The sequence below is a fragment of the Anoplolepis gracilipes genome, chromosome 2, assembly GCF_047496725.1.
Source record: "Anoplolepis gracilipes chromosome 2, ASM4749672v1, whole genome shotgun sequence".
In the NCBI taxonomy this organism is placed as follows: domain Eukaryota; kingdom Metazoa; phylum Arthropoda; class Insecta; order Hymenoptera; family Formicidae; genus Anoplolepis; species Anoplolepis gracilipes.
In genome coordinates, this window is record NC_132971.1 from 18,733,635 (window position 1) to 18,750,300 (window position 16,666).

General features: G+C 39.2%; 2 protein-coding genes across 4 annotated transcripts in view; one reads left to right on the forward strand and one right to left on the reverse strand.

Moving 5' to 3' along the window:
• The window catches only part of LOC140676164 (uncharacterized), a 36,889-nt gene that overhangs the window by 16,814 nt on the left and 3,409 nt on the right, over nt 1-16,666 (reverse strand). Inside the window, exons 1-6 of one of the 3 annotated variants that reach the window (XM_072910938.1) lie at nt 15,989-16,111; nt 11,382-12,820; nt 11,010-11,152; nt 10,388-10,547; nt 9,525-9,759; nt 8,732-8,841 (exon numbers count right to left, since the gene is read on the reverse strand). In XM_072910938.1, coding sequence (XP_072767039.1) covers nt 8,732-8,841; nt 9,525-9,759; nt 10,388-10,547; nt 11,010-11,152; nt 11,382-11,596 — 863 coding nt within the window. In that variant the 5' untranslated portion in view covers nt 11,597-12,820; nt 15,989-16,111. Of the gene's footprint in view, nt 1-8,731; nt 8,842-9,524; nt 9,760-10,387; nt 10,548-11,009; nt 11,153-11,381; nt 16,115-16,666 lie in introns of those variants that run through there. The other 2 variants (XM_072910937.1, XM_072910939.1) reach the window with 2 other exon arrangements.
• On the forward strand, nt 5,203-7,988 carry Sud1 (Prolyl 3-hydroxylase sud1). Its single transcript, XM_072910946.1, has 2 exons — nt 5,203-5,388; nt 5,505-7,988. The coding sequence occupies exon 2, from the start codon at nt 6,064-6,066 to the stop codon at nt 7,771-7,773; it is 1,710 nt and encodes a 569-aa protein (XP_072767047.1). The 5' UTR covers nt 5,203-5,388; nt 5,505-6,063; the 3' UTR covers nt 7,774-7,988.

The window sequence follows — 16,666 nt, forward strand, 5'->3', positions numbered from 1 at the left end:
GACCAGCGCGTACAAAATCAGCTGCATCACAAGTGACAAGAGAGGGGAAAGAGGAAGCGGGAGACCCAGGCATCCTTGCTCCCTCTCTGACATGTCGCGACGTAGACGCGATCACAATGAATGCTGGTAGAAAATAAACGCAAACAGGGTCACCGGGGTAATCCTCGATGCGGTTAATGGCACCGTCATAGTTACACAATAAATAAGTACAGGTTTTATGAGCTGTTGTGGCTGCTTTTAAGAACGCATTATATCCCGTATCAGTGTGATTAGTTACACGTAATAAAGGCCATAAATGTGCGTATTCTCCAAGAATTTTGTTCAGTACATTTATATATCAGTTCCTACACCTTGAAAAAATGTCTATAAAAATTAATTTTCTCCAGTTATTCCCCAGTATTTTCATTATTTCATTATTATATTCCTGTTCTATAAATATAATATTTTTAAAAAAATCTGAGCGCAAAATTTTATTTCAGGTTTTTATTCGGCTCTGACGTCTCTCCGCAGACAAGTAAACCTCGAGTATCGTGCGGTTCTTTATTCCTGTTTATCGATCGTCAGCAGAGAAAACCGGTACGTGTACACTGTACGGTGTTTCGTGTAAAACGGGCAACACGCGCAACAAAGAATGGCTTCGTACGGTAATTTCGTGCCGGCCGACGCGTACCTATTGTAATTACGTACCGGGTAAAAACGACATTCCGCGCAGGGAACACGAATAAGGCGCCGCAAATTGTAACAGTCGCGCATCACGGGACAACGCAGACAACAATACCCGACGACAAAGGCGTGACACGGTCAAATTTAGCGCATGTCGAGGGGTAAAAATAAAAGCCGTGCTCACAAACGATACTTCAAACGCGCTTAAATTGCTCTTTAATGAGGCTATGCGAATTAGCCGCATTGTTTTGGCATTCTAATTTGTGACAAGATTGCATTAGTATTTGTAACATAATTCGATCAAGTACTTGTGATCAATCACGTTATGTGCTCAGAGTCACATACTTGTATTTATAGTGTGGTGTAATGCAGGTGATCGAATTTGCTATAGTTGTATTTATATTCAGTAATAATAAAATAATCATTAATCCGGACAGATTATAATAGTCTGATTACGATCAACAATTTGGTTCGTAAATGTCGTAGCATTAAGTTTTTATAGATAGGAGAAAGCACGATTTAAAAACAGCAGAATCGCGTGACTAAGGAAGTGTACTGACAAAACATAAAATTTCAATTACATCTGTCACAACTGATTTGAAACGGCAGTCAAACGATGCGTGATACCAACCGCGATATTACACAAGTTGTGTGGTTTCCTGCTTCGCTTTAATCTTCTTACACTTCTAGCGCAGTATATTATAGCGACTGAGAAATTATGCGGCAATCACCTCGTTGTAGTTGCAACGTAGCAGCTGTGTCATACCGAGTACACTGCATTTTGTCGCGATTATCGTTCGCGATGCATCATATGAAAGTCACCATCACTGCAACGGACTGGAGCAATGAAATGAAATTTCGCAATTTATATCAGAATGTATCAAAACTGTTCATAAATTTCAAATCAAAATTATAAGAATACATCAGAGAAATAAAATTGTGACATTAAAAAAAATTTAAATAAAGATTGTAGAAATTGCATAAAAAAAGGTAATATTAAATTAATTTATATATTAAATAGTACAAGAAGAAACACATAAATGAACAAATTCTCATATATAAGGTTCTCAATACGCGCCCTACATCTGTCGTTCGCGATGATCACCGATCATTTTACTCTCCCCTATCCTAATCACTGCCAATTAATATCGGTTGAAGACCATCGTTACCTCGATGCACCATGCCGGGAGGCGAAGTCGAGAGTCACTATTGTAATGAAACAATGGGAATCGCGCGCATGTGAGATTCGACCACCCGGAATCTCTTGACGATACGCACACACTGCACTCAAAAGCACGTCACACTTTACTGACGGACGATGCCATAAGCGAATCGAACGGCTGCGACGAGCCGTTACGCTGCCATCGCGCTCGTAAAAGAAGAGAGAAGGAAATGCACCCGACATATTTTTGATATGTTGCGTATCGCGTGCCTGACTAATATAAAATACCGCTATGTATGAAAAATAGTCGTATATTATCAATAGAAAAACCAATTAAACATCAAAACAAATATATCATGCGATGAAACTTATATAAAAAATATTGCAACTGTATTCTTTTATACCTTTTCTCTATTATCGTTCATTTTGTCAATTTTATAAACAATCATTTATCAATAATATGCCTGCCTAAAAAAGTATTTCCAATCTACCAAATTTTATATTTATTCAATATTTCATTTAACATTATATCGCGCGTGTATATAATTCATAAACAAAAAATATTTACGTAATAAAAAGGAATTATTGTACAATTTTTTTTTTTAATCATAGTTTTATAGTTATAATATTTTTATATTCGTCAAAAATTGAAATTTACTACTACAATTAAATTTTCTTATAAAGTTTACTGAAATCCGTACGGTATTTATAATGTAGCGAATAACATGTGTGAGCGTCAGACTCTCGGACATTACCGTTATGCTTTATTAAAAGTCATACATCATTGATCAAACTCTCTCCCTGTCTATCTGTAATCTCACGATCTGTCAGACGGTGTCAGCGAAGTATAGGATGTATCGGATAAAATCGAATAACAATGTTCAATAAAAACTGCTTAATCCTTATCATATTTTGATTTAAATAATGCATTGTCATAATTGTTTAAATTATTGTTGGCGTTAGTATTATTCGCTTCCTTTACAAACTAAATAAATTTTTAATTTCTAAAAATGACATTTGCATCAACCGAAATGAAAATTAATTCGCGACGATATCTGAATGGAAAATCTATGAACCGCTAAGCACGCAGAAAGAACGAATAAATGGGTTATGCGTGCGCATGTCTCGACATATCTCGTTCCTTTTTCACGCACAAGAGACACGTAACGGTTCGCGCGTACACTCGAGTACACGCGTGCACGATTACATTAATCCACATACATCAAACAACAACAACGCCTTAATGACACGACTGACAGTTTAGTGACTGAAGTGGCGCAATCATTAAACTCGGCACTCCAACATCGCCGGAGATATTTTGTCGGCAGAGAAGCGGACAAGAAAGGATAATGACCCATCTCATCGCGGTAAGTGCATCGATTAGAGAGCACAACGATCCTATCCTATCAAGAGTATATTTTCTCTTTTTTTTGAGCGATGCATAGATCACTTTAAGTGCCTCTGAAAATGATTTTAAAGCACGCTCAGAATAAAAATCTTTTACTGACATTTCTATAAAATGTCAAAAACCTATCACATTCTTGAAGAAGAATAATTAAAAAATATACGAATATATATATATATATATATATATATATATATATATATATATATATATGTTGCACAGTCGAATGATATTGTTATCTTAACCGAGATATATCCGTCAGAAACAATTTGAAATTTTCATTTTAGGATGATTGTAAAGAAATAAGCTCAACTATGACATTAGAAACGGACTATAAGAAAAACAGCGCCAACGGCATGACATCAGCACACGTGACTGAATTTACTAATCGATAGTAGCCACACAAATTGCGACTCAAGGAAAACACTCGACTACCACGTATAATTTAATGTTAAACTATGCATATTCGATCGGCTGTTCGACGAGAACGCGAGACTCCATGGCCGGTTCGCCTCCGCGAAATGCTGATACGGGTGTCGCGTACGAAGTTTCAAAATTCGATGCCCCGTTCTCGCCATAATCGCGATCGCAGTAGGACGCAAGGAAAGTACGGCTCAAGGACAGAAAGAATAATCTACGAATCGAGATTTAAAAAATTCTATTAAAAACTCAATTTCTGGAAGAGAAACGAACGTTTAAACCCCTCGACGAGTTATCGATCGATGAGTCACATTCGATAATAACACTAAAATATTACCACGCATTTTACAGATGATGCGAGAAACGGACGAATATGTATAGAACTTGTCGTACAAATGTACTCCGAAAATTACGTTGATTTATAATAGTACTAAATAAACGGAGGTTAACCTAATCTGGAGCAGAATATTTATAATTCCTGCCACTTTAATCAATTCATCATATTATTCATCATATTAAATGTTGTTACAAGCACGTTGAAATACATAACACACCTATACACATCGTCAGGTGTAAAAGGAACGATGACGACGCACTACGCACGCACATACATAGACACATTTACTAAACCGGAGCAGGACAATTCAAAAACTTGTCCGACAATGCAAATATCTAAAAGATATTCGTCTGTCTTCAAAACGTGTTTCGAAATACTGATGAGATAATGTAACTCTGAAATTTACAGACAGAATTGATTTTAATACCTTATTCGCGAGGTACCTTCCAAAAAGCCGGTGCGAACGTGATCGACGAGACGATGTTGGCTGCGTGCGTTATTCGCGACGAAAAGGACACTAGCGATCCTTTCGTGTGTCCTGGAACGCGCGTGTTTACCTGTCCGGAAAGACCGCACCCTCGGCCCCTCCAACTCTCGCGAGCGCACAGGCAAGTGTAAAAAGAAACGGCTCGGGAAAAAAGAAACGTCGAGGAGATCGCGAGGAGAAAAGGGAATCAACGTGGGAAAGAGGAACGCGAGGCTCGCGCTTGTCACGTAAAGCGCGTGCACATGAAAGGGTTATAATATTTACTCACGGTATACGTGCGTCCTATCGCTGTCAGGCTCCAGGATGATCGGCGGACGACGTTTCCTCGCGAAACCAATGTCGTACGCGCACGTCCCGACGCGTTCACTTCACCTCGCACGTTTCACCGCGGCGTGTTTCGGGCTGTGCCCTGCGAATCCCTTCTGTCCACGCGACACCACAACGGCACCCGTCAAACGCGACACGCACCCGCCATGTTGCCACGGTGACGCCAGCGCCGCTCGCCGCTCGCCGCTCGCCACTCACCAGCGCTACAGTCAAGCTACGGGCGCGCCAATTTTCGAAAGTGTCACATTTTCCTCTCATTGTCGCGCTCGAGAATCAATTATATATATAATATATAAATCTCATTGAGAAAATCCATAAGAAAGTCATTATTATTTGATAAATAAAATCTCTTCACTTTTAATTAATATCCGATAAAAAACGCAAAAGATGAGATTCGGAAATTTTCGTGGGGCACTAAAGACACGTGTCACATTCCTTTCTCTTTTCCAATCTTCGATCGGGCGGATGTTTTTCGCGAAGGTAATACGCGAATTCATCGTCACTGTTCGCGATATCAGATACAGGAGACCGTACGAGACGAACTATAGCAAATTCTTAAAAATTTGAACATTGTTGCAATTTTTGTGGTATGTATACACGAACGCGCATCAACCATTTGTAAACTGACATTTATTGATCGTGACAATTATGGCAATAGTGCAATCTTCACGATTACAATATCCTTTTTTACTTATGTTCGCAGGTATGTACACACGTAATAATACTGATTGTGAGACCACGTGGGCTGCATAGACCGAATAACGCAAGCACTGCTTCATTCAGCGACTGCATCACGTGATACTGTCATCTGTCACATTGAAAACGTGATCGAGACGACGAGACAGGTCGAAGATTTCGTCAAGTCTACGAGTCAACGATTCTACAAAAGAGGTTAGGTTGCCGGTCGTAAATAGTGTCACGTGCATTCGAAAATTGCGAATCTCTTTTCCAGACTTCTAGAGCGAAAAGGTAGGGAAAATGCAACATTGCGTAAATCGTAACAACTTCTTGTCAAATAAGAATTAGTTACGTCCGATTAAAATTACAGTGCAATTACAGAAATATGACCGGTTACTTTACAATTGCATGAAAAAAGTGTATATATCATAAAATAAAATTCAGAGAATTTCTATTAAAATATATTGTATACATCGTGGATACTCTGAATCTAAAAATTGTATGTGTAGTTTGTTAAGAAAAGAGAGGAGAATAGATATTCAAATTATTTTTACATTGATTAAGCTTGACAAAGATAGGAAAATATGGTAGATGAAGGCTTGTTCTCAGAACACATATATAGTACAAAATTTCAAGAAGAATTCAAAAAGTATTGGCACTCTCAATCTGATTTTAAAAATGTCGATTTTGAAATCATATCAAAGCCCTTTAAAATCTGTAGAATGTCAAATTTTTTAAAAAATGAAAGGTTCATAGAGAATTTAAAATGCGAATTGGAAAATTATGATCATAAACGCAAAGTTACTGATCTTTATCAGTTTGAGCAAACTAATGATTTGTTTAATGCCTCCGACTACTGTATCCAAATGCTGTACAAATCTTTCCAAAAAGATATGGCACCCTGGATGGAACAAAATACGAACATTAAGCTAAACAAAACTCTCTCTATGTCAAGTTCTCGTTACTATGAAACAGACTATTTATTGTGCCATGACGATAATATGTATGATCGAAGAATAGCTTACATATTATATTTGTCGAAAGGTTGGACAGAAGAAGACGGAGGTGCTCTAGATCTTTTTGATACGGATCAGCAGGGTTCACCTATGAAAATAGTAAAATCATTAATTCCAGAATATAATTCTCTTGTATTCTTCGAAGTTGTAGACAATTCCTATCATCAAGTAGCCGAAGTAATAACCGATGACAAATGTCGATGGTCAGTTAGTGGTTGGTTTCACGGTCCTTTAAAAGAATGTTATCGAGTTAAATCGCCAAGATTTGAATTAGAAAGAAATTTTATAGAACCGAGCACCACCGAAGTAGAATTAAGCTCTTGGATCTCTAAAAGTTATCTATTACCCAGTATAATGGATCAAATTCACAAGAATGTCATGAAAGATCCTTTTACATTTCTTGAAAACTTTTTGAAAGAATCTATGTACAAGCAAATTGTGAATGATTTGATGTCTCAAGACATTAGATGGCAGATGGTTGGTCCTGCGGACATACGTCATTATGAGGTAGCCGACGAACAAACCTTACCAAAAGTATTGAAAGACTTTTATAATCTATTTAAATCTATCTCCTTTTTTCAATTACTATGGAAATACACGGGGCTCGATCTTGTACCCGACGAGAAGACTATGAGGCCTAAGATGACGATAGAATTGCAGAGATGGTCAGCGGGTTGCTATACATTACTGTACGATAAATCGCAACTGAAAGATAGCTTAGATGATGCAGTACAAACTCCCTCCCTTGATAACAACACGAGTACTACAGCATCGCCTGGTGCATCGACCTCAAAGTCCTCGACCGAGAGCATCTTGAATACAAATCAATTAAAAAGGAAAAAAGCAGACTCTTCTTGTTCAACTACGACAAGTTCGTCTCACAAAAAGAAAGCAACTAAATATCCCGACACTCAGTCTGACATTAGTAGTCATTCTCTGAAAAAGGACCTTGGACATGACGCGGACGAAACTTCTTTGCTTCAAGATGAAGACTCGTCTCCTAGTGACACATCAGATAGTGACGATGAAAATGGCGAGAATACACTTGACGTGATAATCCAATTTCACACGATAAACGACGAGGGCGTACCAAAAACAGGAGACACGATAGATTTTATAGATCCTAATCAAGAACAAGGTACTCTAATTCAAATACCAATGTTAGATAATCATCTTTGTCTAGTTTATAGGTCATTAACGGTATGTCGTCTTCAACAATATCTGAATCATCTCTATGATGGCTATTCTTATAGTTTGATATGTTCGTATTATGAATAATCACGCATGTGGTATAGTATTAGACTTTTGTTATAATTCAAGATTATATTAATAAAAATCTAACAAACAAAAGACCAAAATTATTTTTAATTTGAGTTTGTTAACGATCAAGAACAGCATTCTTGAGACGAGATAACAATATTTGCTTTATAAATTATTGTAAATACAACATTCATATTTTAATAAAATTTATTGTGAGATACAAATTCTTTTTCTCTTTAAAAAAATACGTAGATGTAATAGCTAGATACGCATGAAAAAATTGCGAATATTATTCATCAAAAAGTTAAGAAACTAATTTAATAATAATATACCAATAAAGGATATTAACGTGAGAAAAATAAAAAAATTTATAGTTTATAAGTATGTATACTCCGGCCAAAACATTTTTTTTCTAATTTTTCAAAAAAGGGAAAACTAACATGTAGTATAGATACATAATAATATGCGTAAAAAAAATATTGGTGCATTAAGCAATTATCGGCAATTTACAAATTTGCAAAAATTTTGCAGCGGTCTTGCTAAGGTGGAGATTAAGATCATAATGCAAAAAACATATACAATCATTTATTCGATGCGATATATACATGGCGTAAAAGAAAATTTCTTATTTCACTTGCGAGAATCACAGCAAACGTTTTCGGAATTCATGCAATCATAAAGTCGGATGCGAGGGATGTTTAAGAGAAAAGTTTCCCCCGAAACTTAAGATTCGCATTTCGAATATGTACCATCTATAGTCAGACTGGAAACTTTTCTTTCGCCCATCCGCGAATTTGTGAATACGCGACGATTGGATATTACGATTTGTATGTGCATCAAGGAAACGTAACTCACACGCTGCTCTTTGCAAAATCAATTGCGAGTCTCTTGTCGCTCGTAAAGTCTCGAGCCATTCCGTGAAGGAAGCGGGAGAGGATGAGAGAGAGGAAAGATTGAATGAAAAATGAAGGCTTACGCTCTGCGGTGATTACACTCGGTGATTTCAGGTTCCTGCACTTGAATCCTGGGTCGTGGCAGATTCAGTTGTCCCGCTACGCCATCCTTGGCTGCGGTCTTTGACGTAACCTGACACGTGATAAAGTGTTTTAATACGAAAACTACTAATAATTGACGGTGACGCGAGAGCGTAATTTCGCAGAAACACGAGTAGGTGGTTTAAAGAAGCGTTAAAGGAGTTTTAGTTGCTCGTCGAACTGAATGAGGAAACTTTATCTCCCTCGCGCGTTCCTCTCGCGTCGTCTTCTATTTTGAGAGCGATCACCGGAAGTTATTAATGGGCGCACCTTTTCGATGCGATTCCGTTCCGGGTGACTTCATCGGACATTCTTTAAGTGATCGTTAAATTCGTTCGTCTGATTGATCGTTATTTAATTTATCATAAGATTAAATAATTGACAGCTGCAAACTTGTCATATTTCTTCCCCGAAATCATGTATATATTTTTACAAGAATTTCTTAAATTATTATCACAAGATATGTTTTTTTTTTTTTTTTTTTTTTTTTTTTTTTTTTTACTTCTGACACATAAGTGATGCGTTTATGTCAAATATATATATTTATTTATTGTTGCCACATGTTACTGTAATTGTATGTTATCGACAAGACGCGCGAATTGACGCTAAGTAACCCCTGTGCCATCGACAGATTCATCGTAATTAGATAATATTGATTTATTGCGCTAGACAAAACGGGGGGGGGGGGGGAACCGGGACCTTTATTCAAATCGTCGTCCGCAGATTACTAATCACCTGGGACGTGGAGGCAATCCCGGCCATTCGTTTTCGTAGCTCGTTCAATTGCAGCTCTTGCTGAAAGCTGGCATCGCTCTCCTGCGACTCCTCTCGCCTGTTGCCCTCGATCGATTCGCTCGAGTACTCGACCTGGATCCAGGGACAAATCGTCGGCGACGATTGCAGCGAGCCCTTGCTTCCGGGTCGGGACAGGCGCGGAGAGAGTCGTCTCAATAGCGACACAAGTTTCGATCTAAGACGATACTTTTTATCATTCTTACGATACGTAGCGTGGAAAACATGACAGAAGCAAAATATAGTGAGAATAATTTTTCCAAAATTAGATGGAATTTTTTTATCAACCGTTTATCAACCTCTTTTATATAGCCTTCACATTCTTACATCTTAAATTCCACAATGTACATATCTCTGAAATGCGCCAAACGAAGACTACTTACACGCCGCGTAGTTTTCAGACATTGCTAATTATTTCACGTGTAATCAATTTTCCGCGGCGAGTTCCATTTACGTCGAGTTGTACATTTTCATCGCATGTCTTCCAAACAAATATCATTACTAGTTTTTTTTCTTTACAACAAATTAATTACCGTTGCCAATGTAACTCGCGTTTCTCCGGTATTCTCCTCGCTGCGTATATGACTTCATCACGATTCACCCACTACATTCAATACTGAAGTCTGCCTTCCTTCTCTCCGTCATTAAACCTTGCTGGTTTCCTCTTGACTCACGTCTTTACCGTTACACTTTTCTACCCGTCTACCGTGCGAAACAACGGCCGCCCCGTTTCAAATGAGCTTATCATAAATTATTCGCTCTTGTTGCGTGTGCACGAAACACGCGAAACGCACGAATTAGCATACCTCGTGCTCGGCGTTTGAAGATGATCGGAAGTGAGAGGCGCACTCCTAGAAAGCTGTTCGGCACTTCGCGTTGCGTCCCTCCAATGAAGTTGATTGGAGCCGAAAGTGACAGATCTTCCTACCCTCCAATCCAGGCTGCTACTCTGTCTGGGTTGCAGATCTGAAAAAAAAAAACGATTAACTGATTGTATATGTCTATGTATGTAAGTATATGTATGTATTGTATTATATGCGTGCAGGAATTTTAAGAGCCATAAACTTTTAGCACACATGCATTAGTTGCAGCAGAGTGATCTTATATAAATCTCATTTGCATATTCGCAGGAAACCATTTGAAATATGGTCAAATATTACATTCTTTACTTAATCCACATTTTTTATTGATAAAGGAGAAAAAAACGCAAATTTTTTTGAAGTAAAAATTAAAAAATTATTTTTTAAGTAAAAAAATAAAATTAATCATATAAAGAAATATAATTTTTGAAAAGATTCAAGTGTGTAAAAGCATTAAAAAGAGAAAAATTTTATATCTAGTAAAATTTAAAAGAAGTAAATTGCTATTGAGTACTCGTGAGCTCACTCAGTTTGCTAATGATTTTATGACTCACAGTTAATGGATTACCTTGCTCGTTGGCGTTCTGGCCGACCCTCCAGTCCAGAGAATTACTATTTCTATTCACGCTATAAATGTTATCACAGGATTTGGTGGCAAGGCATGTCGCGTGATGACGACGTCTCAGCAGTCTTGATACTGGTCCCAAATTTCTACAAAAAAATTCAACATTTCTTAGGTCGACGTTTTACCTCGCACCAAAAAAAAAAAAAATGTTGCAAACCATACACCTTTGCCTTATCAGTATAACATAAAGCAATATACCGAGGTATACGATAAAAAAAAATCAATCGGATGTTATCTCGGTAAAACTGATTTCGCTCTATCGCGATAAGATATTCCGTCTCTCGCGATAGAACGATCGAGCGAAAATGTACTAACTTCTTGAAGCGTCGCGTCTGCTCGATCGGCGGCTTGTTCTCGGCAGTCGGTCCGCTGGCCGTTTCCGGTTCCGGGCAGTAAGTGCCCACTCGCACGTGGCTGTACGTAGCGCGCAGCTGCACCCCGTCCAGCGGCCGGAAGTTGCTCCGCTCGATGGACGAGACGCGTACGATCTCGATCTTCGGCCGCGCCTCGCTTCCGCTTTTCCTCTCCATGATCGACTGATGTAGCGGGTGTCGTCCTCCCTCGTCAACGATGAAATCCACCGACGCGTCGAGAGAGTTCAATTGCTCTCGACCTTATTGCCCGTTCGATCCTCCCACATATCACTCCGCATCACGGAGGGAAATCGCTGTGTCACGTCAAAGCTTTCGACATCACCTCGTATTCGTCATCCTTATCTCTCTTCCGATCACACTCACGTCTTACTATTTCGTTCGTAAAATCTAATATTTCCACTCGCTTTTACGACGCGCCGTAATCATAGGGAGTAGGAGACCAGGAAAAAATACGTTGATACACGAATAAATATTCGCGTATAAAGTCGCGTGTAAAACTGGAAATTCAAAGCCTACGATTTTTCACATTTATTTTATGTGGTAGAAAAGAGATGCAAAGATCATTTCGATGCACGGTACGTTGTCGTAGTATATGTGCTCTTTCGGATCAACAAATGTCTCTCGACCGGGATAATCGACGAGAGCGCGTTCGTCTTCGTATCTTCTCGATGTGCAACACTATCCACGTGCTCAACGTTATGTCACGGATCTCGAGACACGCTTGACAGTCGACGCTTCGATCATCCGCGAGATCCGTTAGATCGCGGTTGAATTTTCCCCGATCTCGCGATCTCTTTTTAATGTTCGGCGATATCACAACGGGTGGTTAGGTTGCTTTTATCGGAGCGACGAGCACGTTCGATTTACCAACACGCACGCTCTGCTCTCGATCGCTTCGCTTCGCTCTCCTTTTCTCTCTCCCTTCTCTTCTTCCTTCTCCTTCTCTCTCTCCCTGAGTCGCGAGCCAGGAGGGAGAAAAAAATGCGCGGGTCACGTTCATTCATCCCACGGAGAATCCTACGACGTAATTATCACGCTGCGCGATCGCGACGCACGCGAGCGAGCGAGCGAGCTAGCACACACGCCCGCGCTTCTCTAATTGAAATGTTCACGCGTGCGTGCGTGTCGCGAGATCTCGTTGTTTCTGGCACTTTTCAAATTAACGTTTCTGGATCATGTCGTTTCACTCACACAGACTCACATTGACACCTTACAATCGTTCTCTCGATTATTACATCTTTTTTCGGTAAAACAAAAAAAAACTGTTCTGAAAAGTTTATCAGACACTTCCAAGCTTATTCTCACTTCCGGCAAATGATAGATGATACTTTTCGAATTGGCACAAACATATCGACACATTGTTTCTATCGGCATCACTTCCTGTTCATGTTGCAAGAGAGAAAAATAAATTGAAAAAACTTGATTTAACATAATCACATATAACACGCTAATAAATACTGGAAAAACCTATTTTAAATTATTGAAAAACCTATTTTAAATTGGCACGATCTTGAATATTAAAACCGCGTACATTCCTCGCTATTAAACATGATATAACATTAAAGACATAAATACTGCGCGCATGTATATTGTTTCGCGATTGGAAAATCGAGCTCGGATATCAGACGTCCTGCATGGCTACTGTCTAAAACGATAGCCACACACTGAATGCGACTATTCACTATTCACATGACACGCGGACACATCGCCTCTCTATTCTTCCTGTTTTATTTCTCTATCTGGAACGCGGCTTCTCCCCCTCTTTGCCCATAAAATGTAACGATGTTCGTCCGTCCGACCCAAATCGCGGCGCGCCACCTCAAATAATGCAAGTCAATCGACACCGATCGAATTAATTTCGAGCGATGACGATGTCCCCTCGACATTTTTTTGCGTGCGAGATCTCATGCGAGAGATGTAACGTGCTGATGTAGTGTGAAACTATGATTTTACACGTCTTTAGTCTCTAAAAACATGATGCTGATTTTATAATAAAAAAAAGAAAAATATACTAACTTTATATTATTAGATTCTCATCTCCTCTCTTACTTTTATTGTGATGCTACTCTGATAACGCGTCGATAATCGCGCATTTGACCGTTGCCTTTTTTTTGATATTTACACTTAGGCGTTTTTTTTTGCAAAACAATCGATCGACATCATCGTCACGCGCGAAACTTGTGTTTTTTATCCCACGAGCGTATTGCGTTTAATTCAAATTTCCAGTATAGTTGAGACAGTGTTATCGGAAAAAGTCTCTCCTCCGAGAGTCCCCGAGTTCTTTCGGAAGACTTGCGCCGAAGCGTCTCCTTTTAGTCCGTGTCCCAATTCCCTTCTTCTCACGTTCCGCAGATATTCCATGGTACACTCGTATTCGGAAAGGTCAGACGAGTATGCTCTAAAATCGCGTGTTAAAGGGCTAAATTTATCCGCGAGGACGACACAAGCGCGCGAGCGCCCGGCAAAGTCCAGTTTCTCTCCATCTTTCGACGTCAACGATTCGACCGCCATGGAATTTCTCTAGGAACCAAACGTGGGGGGAAAAGGTCACCGACACGCCAGAATTGGATTGTGAGCTTAATTATCGCGCCGACCGCGCCGTGAACATGATATCGCGAGCGGTATTACATCGATGGGCAACGTGGAATGCGTTTCCGCATCTTCCTTTCCGCGCACGGATGCAAGTTGCATCATCGCAAGGTCAATATTCAAATAGGATCTTGCCTCGAGAATAAGACCAAGGAATTCAAGCGCTTTCAATTCGCGCGTTGCATTCATACGTGTCTTGCAATCTGCATAGATACGCTCGCATGATAATGCAATATGCTTCTTTCAATTAAATCTACTTACGTTGCCATCGTTATTTTTAATTATATATGTCGTTCAAAGAGACTACATTTCTTAGATTTTTAAGTGTACTTCTCTGGAAAAGTGTTTTTCTGGCTCGTCTAATTCTAATTGAAAATGACTTATTTCGCGACGATAACTTCGTTTTATTTCTACTTGGAAATCGAATCAATGCTTTTAATTGCATCATCGCTGAAAACGATCCAAGTGAAACGGCAAAAAAAAAAAAAGGAGAAAATTTTTTTCTCGGGAGGGTCGTTTAATGGTGACATTTAATCCAGGGGGATGATTTTGTGCAACGTCAAATTAGTCGGTTGTAATCGACGACGCCTGAAAAGTCTGCAGAAATGTTTGCAGAATGAAGCTACTATGTCGCGATTGTAGGCGAGCCGTCGATGCTTTTCGACGCAGCATTCCTTTTATGTCTCTCTCTCTCTCTCTCTCCATTTATAAGAGACCAAGAAGTCTTAATAATTTTCAAAGTTTATAATATGAGGCAAAAGACAGGTAAAAATACAAAATAAATTTACGAAATTTTGAAAATATAGACTTCGGTCTATCATCACTCACGATCAAATAATCTAAATTTTCACATACACACATTTTTTGTAATTTTCGCTCGATTCTATTCATATGTATTCTCCACAAAATTTCAAATGTCGCTCGTTTATTTCATCAATAAAATTAGAACACGTGTAGCCAAACTGTTCAAACAACAAAAAACACCGACGCGAGGATTTTTTTTTTTTTCAACCGCAAGAGTAATTACAACGGATAGGCTTCTATGAAATCTCGTTGCGGACTGCAAGTCTTTTAAAACGGATCGCGAAGCAGTACAGCGTGAAGAAACGAGTTTTGTTGTTGCGCGCTGCTTGCGTTTGCTGTTTTGACGCTACCGACATCAGAAATGGCAGCAGTTTTGTTGCTACTGTATGTTTAACGAGGAAGGGATTCCGATACGCCAAATGAATGAATCGCGCAAAGAAAGGAGACTATTATTATTGTGCCAGGCTGTATCGCGAGGTTGCATCGCGATGCGACGTGGGCGAAGATTTCGAAAGGCGCGGTCTGATCATGTACGAGCGGAAACTACTGCGCGACTAAACGTGATTAAACGGTGAGCCGCGAACTGACATTTACACGTGAATAACACGTTATTTATATCAATCTTATCATGGAGGATCTCTAGATACGTTGTTCAGCGATTGTCTCGTGTGTACAATCGTTGGATCGTGACGAAAGGAAAAACCCGTTACTTTGAAGCATATTTTTAGAGCTACATTAAATTTACATAGCTATATTAAAGTTGTCCCGATATCAATTTTTATATTTCGAATACGAAACGCGGAAATAAAAATCAGAAAGAAAGAGAGAGAAAAAAGACAGAAAATAAATTAGTCGACTCGAAATAAACGAGACACCTACGGTCATCTATATATCTATCAATATTAAAATTAACCATAAGATTTGTGTATGTATAAACGAGAAGCGTCCAATTTTTCAAAAGACTCTAAATATATATTTACATGTAAACGTAGAACACTGTGCAGAGAGAAAGAGACAGAACACTGTGAGCATATTAAGATAGGGGAAAAAATAGCCGTAGGATGAACGTCGAAGAAGTTAGATGTCGGACGAATAAACCGCTGGAATTTGAAGGGTCTCGAATATAAATGTGTAAAGGGAGAACCGCACACTTACGACGTAGGCGTCGGCCGCTCTACGTCCACGCTCCGCGCGTCGTCGGGATTCACTGCTGCGCTGCGTCGCTCCGCTCCAAGCCACGCGCGCGACGAGCGGAGGAAGGGGAACGGAGCGCTCTCCGTCAGCTCTATTACACATCGGTGGCTTTTTGGAGCGGTGAAGAAAAATGTGTAATTAAAGCGTAGCTACCTGTGTAGTTGTGCGCCGGCGAACGTTATACTTTAGCAGGCGGCGCGCATGGAACGATGATGAGGGAGGATTACGCGCGCGCGCAAGCCCAAGTTAAAGATGTTTATTATTCTTAGGATACTATACTAATGATCCTCTGATGATTTCTTGTTTTCCTCTTTTTGTAGCTGCGATGCGATGAAATGATACAAACGTTCAAAAGCAGATTTTGTCCACCATATTTTTCATCTATAATTAGAATTTCAGAAAAAAAAATTATAAAGATATAATAATAAATCATGTAACAAATATTATTGCTTAAACCTTTCGTAGAATTCGTTTTAGACGATTTGTAATCCGCGGTAGAATTCAAGACAGAAATCTATTTTAATAATTAACCCTTACTACCAATACTCCGTATTGTTATTTTTGGCATCTTCTAACTATCAGGTGGGTCAGCATATTTTCGATAAGTTTATTAATATGTAAAAGTGTTTTAAAAAATCG